The 10,298-nt window shown below is 45.5% G+C and overlaps 1 protein-coding gene across 8 annotated transcripts in view; it reads left to right on the top strand.

Moving 5' to 3' along the window:
• Positions 1-6,703: 6,703 nt before the first annotated feature.
• ATP6V1C2 (ATPase H+ transporting V1 subunit C2) overlaps positions 6,704-10,298 on the top strand; it is a 72,235-nt gene continuing 68,640 nt past the window's right edge. For 3 of the 8 annotated variants that reach the window (XM_058287880.2, XM_058287876.2, XM_058287875.2), the window contains exons 1-2: positions 7,416-7,534; positions 8,658-8,812. In XM_058287880.2, coding sequence (XP_058143863.1) covers positions 8,684-8,812 — 129 coding nt within the window. In that variant the 5' untranslated portion in view covers positions 7,416-7,534; positions 8,658-8,683. Of the gene's footprint in view, positions 6,964-7,415; positions 7,793-8,657; positions 8,813-10,298 lie in introns of those variants that run through there. The other 5 variants (XM_058287879.2, XM_058287873.2, XM_058287878.2 and 2 more) reach the window with 4 other exon arrangements.

Below are 10,298 nucleotides of genomic sequence, written 5' to 3'. Positions count from 1 at the left end.
AGACACCACTCCCTTTCCTGGGTGCTCTATTGCAAGTCTTAAAGCTTGCAATTCTTTGCCTCAGGACTCTTGAATTTAATTTTTTTTACACTGCTTTAACTGTCACAATCTGCTTTTACCTGCAGGGAAAGCACTGGAAGGGCAAACTAGAGATGAAAGCCTGCTTCAGATTTTCAGGCTGCCACCTGAGAGATATGCACTGATACATAGGTGTGCAATGGGGTTACTCTGCTACCAATGGAACAAGGCCTGGGACCCTGTCTTTGTTTGCTAAAGCTGCTGATGCAAATATACCAGAAATGTGTTGGCTTTTAGAAAGGAATTTATTTGGGGTAAAGCTTACATCTTCAAGGCTGTGAAAATGTCCAAATCAAGACATCTTCAGAGATGCTTTCCCACCATAGGCTGGCTGCTAGCTGATCCTGGAGTCCTGACATGTGGTGAGGCAAGGTGGTGGGTCTACTGGTCTCGCTCTACTTTCTCCTCAAGCTTAGCTCTGGGTGATCAAGCATCTCTCCCTGGGCCTCATCTCCTTAAGCCTCTTGGGGCTTCTCTGTCTTTCTGCAGCCTTAACTGAACCTGGTGTCCTCTCTTTCATGGGGCAGGGTTAAAATAGCAGAGCTCCCTTTCTCTGCGTCTCCTCTTCTTTCTCTCTGTTCTCAATTTACATAGACCCAGAAAGAGGGTGGAGACCCAATCTGGGTCACACTTCACTGATATAGCCCAATCAAAAACCTGAAATCAATCTAATCATGGGATCTAAGCAAAAGGCCCCATCTAACACTGCATTTATAGACACAGGTATCGTTATCATAAGAACATAATTTTCTGGGGTCCACAAAAGACAAACCCAGACAAACCCCTAATGGGAGTGCAGCCTGGCTCCATACCATGCCAGAAAGGGGCTAGGGAAGAGTCAGCAAGGATGCCATGAGCTTCTCCTACTGATTTTAAGTTGTGGTTTCTTGATTCAGCATGCATCCAGTTAAACCTGCAACCCTTTAAGTGATTTCTGGAGTTTTAAGGAGATGGCTCTGCCTGTTTTTTGCTAATTGTTCTAAGATTATCTTGGCATACAGAACCCTGAAGGGCCTTAGCTGAATGTCTACTCTAAATTTTTTGGCCTGAGCAACTGAAAATATTGTTTTAGCCCTTTCCTGCAATGGGAAAGTCTATGGGTTTGTGACATGTTGAGCTATCTCTTAGGCATCTGAGTGAAGATGTAGGATAGGAATGTGGAGAAATGAATGTGAAGTTTAGGGAAAACTCTCCTAGGAGACAACTAGGCTAGGGGTTATACATTTGCAAAGAGACGTGTGGGAGCCAAGAGCATAAAGAAAGTGTTGAAAGCCTTGAATCTGCATAAAATCACCTTGGGAGTAAAGGTAGGTGAAAAAGGGGAAAGCTTCAAGGATTGCTTTCTGAGTCTCAGTATGAGATGGAGAAGAAGTAGCCAGTGATGTAGGAAATCCCTGAGCCTGGTAACTTGGAAACAAGTAAAGAAAGTGTTTCAAAGAGAGGATGAGAACTGATGATAGGATTAGTAAAATGGAGGAAATTAATGATTTTCTTGGGAGCCATTTTGGTGGAGCAACAGAGGGCAATCTGCCTGGAGTAGGTTAAAGAGAGTATTAGAGGAGAATAATTGGAGACAGGAAAAGACTCTCATGGAGTTTTACTATAAAGAGAGTCCATATTTGCATTGGTAGCTAGAGGGGGAGGTGGTGTCAAGAAATATGGGTTTTTTTTTTTAATGGAAATAACAGCATGGGTTATGTGCTGGTGAAAATGATCTAGCAGGGAGGGAAAATTGATGATACAGAGGAGAGAGGGGCCAACTAGATCTTTGAGGCAAGAAGAGGATATGTGATCAAATGCACATGTGGTGGGTTTGCCTGAGAAAGAAGCCCAGGATTATCAGCAGTAAATGAAAGGCAGCATCAAAAGACAAACCAGTGCTGAATTTGCAAATTACAGCATTTTATTCCGGGATGTTAAATGTTTTGTTCCCATAAGAAAGCCAAATCACTTGCAAAAATGAAAGTAGCTTAGGTCTTCTAGGGATGGCAAATGATTTGTATAGCCATAAAAAGAAAGTTGGTTTGGCTCCTATTGATTAGAAAGAGTATGCCCATCTTATAGGGGCAAGTTTAGGGCACAGGTGCTCTATTTTGCCTTCGGACTTGATGGGCTGTCTGGGTTGGCTGCCTTGGTGGGGATTTCAAATTTCAAAAGATATCAAGAGGAAACTCAAGAAGGAGCTCAAAGAGAAAGTAGGACATGGGTTTTTTTTTTTGGTTCCTTGTTTGTTTTTGGCTCTGAGGGAGTCCCTGGATCTTTCTACAACTCATCAGTAGAACATGTAGACACATGTGTGTGGGCATGTAGATGTGGTGGGGAGGAGTTATGGAGGTTCTCCTTCTATTTTAGTTTTCTCAGAAAAGTAGGAAGCCAAATCCTCTGCAGAGGGCGTAGACGGGAGACAGGGAATTAGACACAGAAGGAGAGGAGAGGATTTGTAATCCTTGTCTAGGAGAGTAGGAGAGAGAATGGAGCTCAGAAATATAGTATGGTTACTGCATTGTACTAAAGGCTCCACTTAGGCTCCTTGTCAATTGAAGTGAGAACCATCAGGATAGCCCTGTGTTTTTCTCCAAAACATGCAACTGCATGGTGGTTTCACTAGGATTGTTGTTTTTTTTTTTTTTCCAAACCAGTAAAACGAAGTGAAAAAGAGAGTTAAGAGGGTAGGCAAGGGAGTAGTTATAATGATGGGCCATATGTAAGTGAGGAAACTGGGGTACATAGAGATTGAGAAACCTGGAAAGGGCACAGCTAATAAATGGCAGAACTGAGACTTAAAGTCAGATCTTTTTGACTCGAAAGCCAGGGCTCAAAAGTCCTGCAGGGGTCACTTCGCTGTAGTGCAAAGACTTCCCAAAGCACCAGCTGCATCATTCTATTCCTAATTTTCTTTTCTTTTTTGACTCAGGACTGTGGTACTTCCTGAGGCCAGGGACTTTTTCTTCACCACGGTATCTCCAAGACTCAGTTAACTGACCTGGCTGAGAGTGGATATGTTTGAAGTGACAATGCATAAGTGACAAATGGGCCAAGAGTTTACAATAGGGCAAAACCAATATTTTCCCAAATAATCCTGTGGGGAAACAGGAGCTTGGAAATTGGGAATAAAAGGAGAAAAAGGAATCAGGAAAGAAGCTTCCCAAGATAGCTAATCCTAATAGTTTGCCTTTACTGATCGTGTAATAATACTGGTCCATCTCACTTAATCTCCAGAAAACACTCATTAAACAAGTTCTATTCTTATCCTCACTTTATAGGTGAAGAGAAAAGCTCACTGAAATTAAGTAACTTGTCTAAGTTCATTCCATTAATGAGAAGAAGAGCCAGGAATCGAACTCCAAGCAGAATGTTAATAATTAGTTCTTTAGATAGGGAGTGGAGGGATAGTTTAGATCTTGTAGTGTAATATGCTCTTGGAGGTAGAAGAATTAATTTCAAGGTCCAGTCCTATTGCTAATTCTTTTTTTTTTTTTTTTAAAGATTTATTTTATTTTTATTTAATTTCCCCCCCTCCCCTGGTTGTCTGTTCTTGGTGTCTATTTGCTGCGTCTTGTTTCTTTGTCCGCTTCTGTTGTCGTCAGCGGCACGGGAAGTGTGGGTGGCGCCATTCCTGGGCAGGCTGCACTTTCTTTTCACGCTGGGCGGCTTTCCTCACGGCGCACTCCTTGCGCGTGGGGCTCCCCCACGCGGGGGACACCCTTGCGTGGCACGGCACTCCTTGCGCGCATCAGCGCTGCGCATGGCCAGCTCCACATGGGTCAAGGGGGGTTTGAACTGCGGACCTCCCATATGGTAGACGGGCGCCCTAACCACTGGGCCAAAGTCCGTTTCCCACTAATTGTATTCTTGATCAATCACTTAATCTCCTTGAGCCCGGCCCGTTTCCTCATCTGTGAAAATGAGGATCATGGTATTTTTTGAATACTTGTTATCACATTTTTATGCATGTATCACATCCTGCTTTGTGTTTTATATTCTTGGCTTAGTACTAGTCTTTAGCAAAGCCTAGAAAAATCCATCCGACTCTAATGGGATGATTCCATTTTTCTCCATTATAGAGGTATCCCTCTAAAAAAACTAGGCTTCAATAGAGCCTAGGAAAACTCACCTGAGTCTACTGTAGGTACAAATAGGTGTTTGTGCTAATTTGGAAAGAGAATCCTGTTGATGGCTGTCTCTATGAAGTAATAAAAAGAGATCCAAAAAGTACAGCAGGGAGTGGCTGAAGACCAACTAGGCCAGCCTTGTCCTTCTGGTTCCTAAACCTGATAGGACTGTCCAATCTTACAAAGACTTTGGTTGGCTCAATGCATGACCAGTGCCAGGTGCAGAAACATTTCTGGAATATCTGGCCAAAGCCACACTCCTAATAAGCTAGAGATGATTTAAGGCCCACAGCATTTCCTCCTTATCCTTTATGCCCAGGAAAAGAATGTGTTCTCTATGACCTGGGTTCTTTCAGGATTGTATAAATGAAGACTTTTTCCTAAATGAATATTTTTAAAGCAGTGATCAAGGCACATAAACTGACAGTCATTTAGCTGCAGATGTGCAGATTTCAGAGATTGTGGTGATGGTGGTCATGGAAAACAGGTTGTTTAATGCTGTTCTAGGCTGATATGTAGTTATAGAGTGGAAATGCTGTTTTATACTCTACTAATACAAAGGCAGTGGGCACCACAGCTTTTGGTTGATTTCTCCCATTTATCTGTGGTAAAGATGAATCTCACTTTATGAGGAAATCTGAGTGAAAAAAAAAAAAACACAAGTCAGTTCAAAACTGATAAGCATAAACGTGGTTACCTTTGATAACTGCAAATCAAAATCCTTTGGGCAAGCGAGTGTTGTTTCTCTCTGTCTGTCTGTCTCTTCTTTCCCTGTTTCAAGGTCTAGGTTGTCCACAAGGTCTTTGGCTTTGAAATAAAATGTATCTGATTCAAGGTCAGCTGTGGTAAATTGCTGGTGACATTGGGTTATCCTTTACTAATAAGCTATATCTGATAATTTTTAATCTTTCAAAAGGAATTAACAGCAGAATGCAAAACTATGTATAATATATGATCTCAACCTTGCAAAATATCCATGTGTATATTTGTATATGCATTAAATAGTGACAAAGAATTTGAATGTTAACAGTGATTATTATCAGATCATGGAATTACAGATGGCTTTTACTTTATACTTTTCTGTGTTTTCCTAATATCTGTAAGAAGCATGGTATGACATTTATAAACTGGTAAAAAAAAAAAAAAGGTAACTGAAGAAAGTCAAGCTGCCAATATAAACTATTAATATTATAATAAATTCAAAGTTTTAACAAGAAACTTAAAATATGAAAGACAAGAAAGATTTTAGAACTTGAGTATGGAGATTTTGAGGAATACAAGAAATACCATAGACAAGGGACACATTGTTTTCTTAATCAGAAGTTCAGGAGTTATTTATATCTGATTCTTCTTTTATTTCATGAAACAAACTAATTTGAGGAAACTATGACTATAGAAAGCATGGTGGCATAAGCAAGGAAAGCACACTTTTAATTGTGTTGCCTCTGAAAAGCCAGGCCAATGATTCTGAAATTTGAAGGCTTGAAAAGAGTTTACTGAAGTTGAAAGCATGAATTATTGTTGTGTTCTGGTCCAGTCCTGCAGGCTTACTGGGAGCAGTGCAAAGGATGGAGACAGGTAATCTGAGGCTCTGTTCTACTGGTAGCTCTGCCATTAACCAGTTGTATGACACTGGGCAGTTCACACACTTGTGCAGGCATCCTACATTGTTGGTAAAATAAGATCTACACCCATCTCAACAATTCTGTTTGCTCTGGCAGGATAAAATGGCATTTTGGATAAAGTCCAAGATTGGAGACCACCCCAGCTCAATGTCCGACCTGGCCACTCCTTGCATGGAATAGCCACTTTACTTCCCTGTATGGACCACACACAAGTTTCCTCATCTCTGGGTTTCAGGTATCCTCCCTCAGGAAGATGTTGCAAGGACTGACTAATGCATATTAGTGTCCCAATAACAATGACGCAAAATGTGCAGGTGTTGGGAGTTCCAAAGTGTCAATTCCAAAACCACAATAGGATGGCAGTGACCTCAAAGCCACCTTTCAGCTCCCCACCTGGAGCTTCTCATCCCAGTCTATGGGGACACATCTTGCATGATGTTGAATGCTTTTCCCTAAGATCTGACAGTATTTCCCAGAATAGGTTGATAGACAATATGGCTAGATTCATAGAGCAGGGGAAGGCCATTCTTTGGGAAACAACGAGTACCTTCTTCAACACCCCCTAAAGAATAATTCTGAAAAAATTTGCCCACAGAACAGGACACATGAAAGTTTCCTCTGCAAAAAATGTATCCTCAGAAATTTTTTTCTTTAGTATCATTCATGCGTCAACATCTTGGGTTTTATTTCACATCGTAACACTAGTACAGTAAGCCTTATTTATTTTTTCCTTAAAGGAGGTCCTGGGGATTGAAACCAGGGCCCCGTACAGGGGAAGCAGGCGCTCCAACCACTGAGGAGTACCCACCAACACCCCTTCAATAAATAAGCTTTAACTCTCCCGGGCAACTGTGCCTTTTCAGCCCTGATCAGAGACGTCTCCCATGTATTTTGGAAGGGGGTTGGGTAAGATGGAGGAGCAGGGCAGGAGAGGGTTGCCTCGGCAACCAGGGGTACGCTCACCCCCACAGCAACAAGAAAAGATTCGTTCCCCTACGCAGGGCTTCCCAAACATATGGCAACCTGTTGCCTTGCTTTCCAGACTTCAGGCCTCTCTTTCTCTGCAGCGGACTTGAACGCACCTCGGAGCACCGGATGCCGCGAGACGCGCGGTCCACGCCGCGGTTAAATCAAGCTGGTGTCTGCGGGTAGGGGTGAGAGGGGAGGGAGGGGGAGGAGGCACGGGCGGTGGGCGGGGTGGCCCCACGCCCGGAATCCTGGCCCTCTTTTGGCCGCAAGTGGTTGCCTCGATGTCTGGTCCCGCTTTGCTTGCTTGCGGGCCTGGAGACCCTGTTTGGGGCTCCCTGGAGTCCCCGCGCAGGTCCCAGCGCCCGCTCGGAGGGGCTCAGAAGCCTTGACCCCGATCTGCAGTGGAATCGCCCCCTTTCCCTTCACGCCGGGTGCCCCCAGCGCGGGTCTCCGGGCTTCCGGGGCGCCGCAGACCCCTGCCCCCGGGCCCTGGGCCGCTCCGCCCCTGGCCCGGGAGGGCACGCGGCCCGGAGGCGCGCGGCCCGGTATGCAAATATACTGAGGGCAGGGGCCGGCGGGCCGCCTCCCTCGCCGCTCGGGGATAAAATGACGGGGCGGGGCAGCGGGCCCCGCGGAAGCCACAGCCGCCCCGGAGCCCGCCGTGCGCGCCCTCCCCGCGCCCCCCAGCAGCGCCCGCGCCGCCCGCCGAGGCCCCGCGGCCGCCTCGGCCCGCGCCCGCGGCCGCTCCGGGTAAGGACGCGAGACGCGGGGGAGGGCGGCCGCGCCAGGCGACCCGCATCCCTGGCGGTGCCGGCCTCGCCTCCCGTGGTGCGGCGTCTACTTGGTCCCTCACTCCCTGGGTAGGAACGCAGGACGCCGGCCGCGCGCGGGGCCTGCGCCTCAGCCGCGCCCCGCCTGACGCCGGACAGGTGGCATCTCCCTAGGTACTGAGAAGAACCAGCCTGGCCCCAGGCCGTCAGCAGTTGAGACCGAAAGAAGCCGCGTTTGGTAGGCGCGTTTAGGAGGAACTAAGATTGCGTTGGATTAGAGTGAGATTGGTAGGCAAAAAGGAAAAGTTCTATTAAGAGGTGGTTATTTTAGTGTTTTGTCCCTTGGCCATGCGGAGACAAGTTGGGGAGAAGGGCGTGTGGGTGGGTGTGTTCCCTGCAGGAGCAGAACTAATAGACTCGGAGGCCAGAGACACTGGTAGAAACTACTTGCCAGGCAGCCGCTGCAAGCTACTCGGCTCTGCCAAGTGGATATACCGAGTCTGGTGGAAGACTTTATAGAGCCCCCCGCCCCCACCCCTTTTCTTATTAAATAAAAAAGAAAGAAAGGAAAAAGAGCCTTTCTGAAGTCTGCTTTTTAAAGCTAGCACCAATCTCAAGTTTGATCAGTGAAGATCTGGGGTTTGCCTAGGCAGCCTATTTTGACAGTCCCTTCCTTTTGTCTCTTTCCTTCCTCCACTCGCATCCACCCTCCCAGAAGATGCAATGTGGAAGGAGAAAAGTACTGTCCCAACATTGAGTGCTCCCCATTTTACAAGGTATGGGGTTTTCACTGGAATGGAGAGATTGAGAGGAACAGGAATCCTGCTCCTCTCCCCTTTTTCTTCTCCCCCTTAAAACCAGACAGATCCACCGTAAGGATGGAGGACGTTTGGGGGTCTCCACTTCATGACGTCCCGTGGGCTTCCCAAGTTGAGATAAGCTCATGGCCTTGTGCAAATAGTTGTCCTTGGAGCCTGAACTGGAAGGGCAAAGAGGCAAAGAATGGGAAATGTGTCAGATCCTAGAGTGGATTAATTTCTGAGGGAATGGTGAAAAAGTACAACTGTTTTCCACATCTCATGTTTCTGTGTTGGTTCTGTCAGTAACTGGATAAAAGAAGACTGGAAGCATGTCAGAGTTTTGGTTAATATCTGCCCCTGGCGATAAGGAAAATTTACAAGCTCTGGAGAGGATGAACACAGTAACCTCCAAGTCCAACCTGTCTTATAATACGAAATTTGCTATTCCTGACTTCAAGGTAAAATTCCTGGTGAAGAAGAAGGGGGCGATAGATGGGCACGAGGTGAGGGGAGGGGGGAATGATAATAGGACAAAGGCAGAACCACTGGCGATTAGCCTGGTGTTGGGGATGGAGAGTGGGGGTGGAGGAGAGGAGTTGGTGGTCTGGGTGGGATTTCACACCATCACCCCAAATTAATTGTGGTCTCTGTGGACTTGGAGTCACAGTAGAGAATGAACTGGGGGAGCAGGCTGTGGGAAGTACTTCAAAATGTGGGAAAGGCATTTTAAGTGCTTGCATCCTCACAAGTTGTTCTCGGATTCTTCCTGTTTTTTTTTTTTTTTTTCTTCGTCATTTTTCTAAGAAGTCCAACAATATAGTTGAGATGTGAGAGCTTGAGGGCTTCAGCCTTGAGGGTCCTCTTGGCTTGGAGGCAGGAGGAAATCCGGGTTCTGGTTTTGCTGGAGGGGAGGGGTGGGGATTTAGGAATAACTGGGTGGGGTACACAAAGAGGCTTGAGTAATGCAGGAGAATCTGAGGGCTCTGAAGTGGAGAAAAAAGTTAAAATAAAACACCTTGAAGAGGAGCAAAATATGTACAAATTTTTTTTTTTTTTTTTTACTTCAAAAAGAGTGACTTTTGCAGTGGTAAATTTCTCAGGGAAAGAAGCTAAGTCATTCTTTGGACGGCATATTTGGGAAGTCCACTGTGGGTAGTAGAGAGATTGTGCTAGGGTCCCAAATGCAACTCTTCTAGCAACGTGCCCTGTCATCTTTCAACTTTAGCTTACACCTTTGCCAAAAGAGTTGTCCCATCAGATTCCTTAGCTTTGGTGATGCTAGTAAAAAGTGCTGGCACTTATCAAGCAAGTGCTTGGAATGCCTGCTCTTGAATCTTCTCAACTCCCACTTTATAGGATGCAGGCTGAGAGAGGTTAAGTGATTGCTAGGGCTATGGACCTGGTAAGTGGCCTCAACTGGCTCTGAACCCAGATCTTGGTGGCTTTGCTTTTTCAGTGAAAGACCATGTGAGGGATAGTAAATTCGGCATCTACTCATCATTTCATGTATGAGACACTGAGCCAGACTCTGGATCATCCAAAGATGAAAAAAGACATGACCCCTGCCCAAAGTGGCTTCCTTTTTTTTTTTTTTAGTAGGTACCAGAGATTGAACCTGGGACCTCATACATGAGAAGCAGGCGCTCAACCAACCAGTTGAGCTACATCTGCTCCCCCAGTTCAGTTTCTTGAAAAGCAGTAACTTCACTTACTGGAGTCATCCAGGCCTCATAATTTCCCATTCATTTTTTAATATCTGCTGGGTGGCTGGTTCCACGATAACAAAATTTTCACTGATTCTGTGAATTGACCTTTGAATACAATTTTGACATTGTAAGAATTTCCACATGAAGAACTAGATCTTTATGAATAATCTAAAAAGTACCTCCATGAATAATGAAGAGGAAGGAAACGCCCCACTGAGCAAGATCACAGTCAATAAAA

Source organism: Dasypus novemcinctus, chromosome 25 (genome assembly GCF_030445035.2).
Source record: "Dasypus novemcinctus isolate mDasNov1 chromosome 25, mDasNov1.1.hap2, whole genome shotgun sequence".
Taxonomy (NCBI): domain Eukaryota; kingdom Metazoa; phylum Chordata; class Mammalia; order Cingulata; family Dasypodidae; genus Dasypus; species Dasypus novemcinctus.
This window is presented reverse-complemented; position numbering and strand designations above follow the sequence as displayed.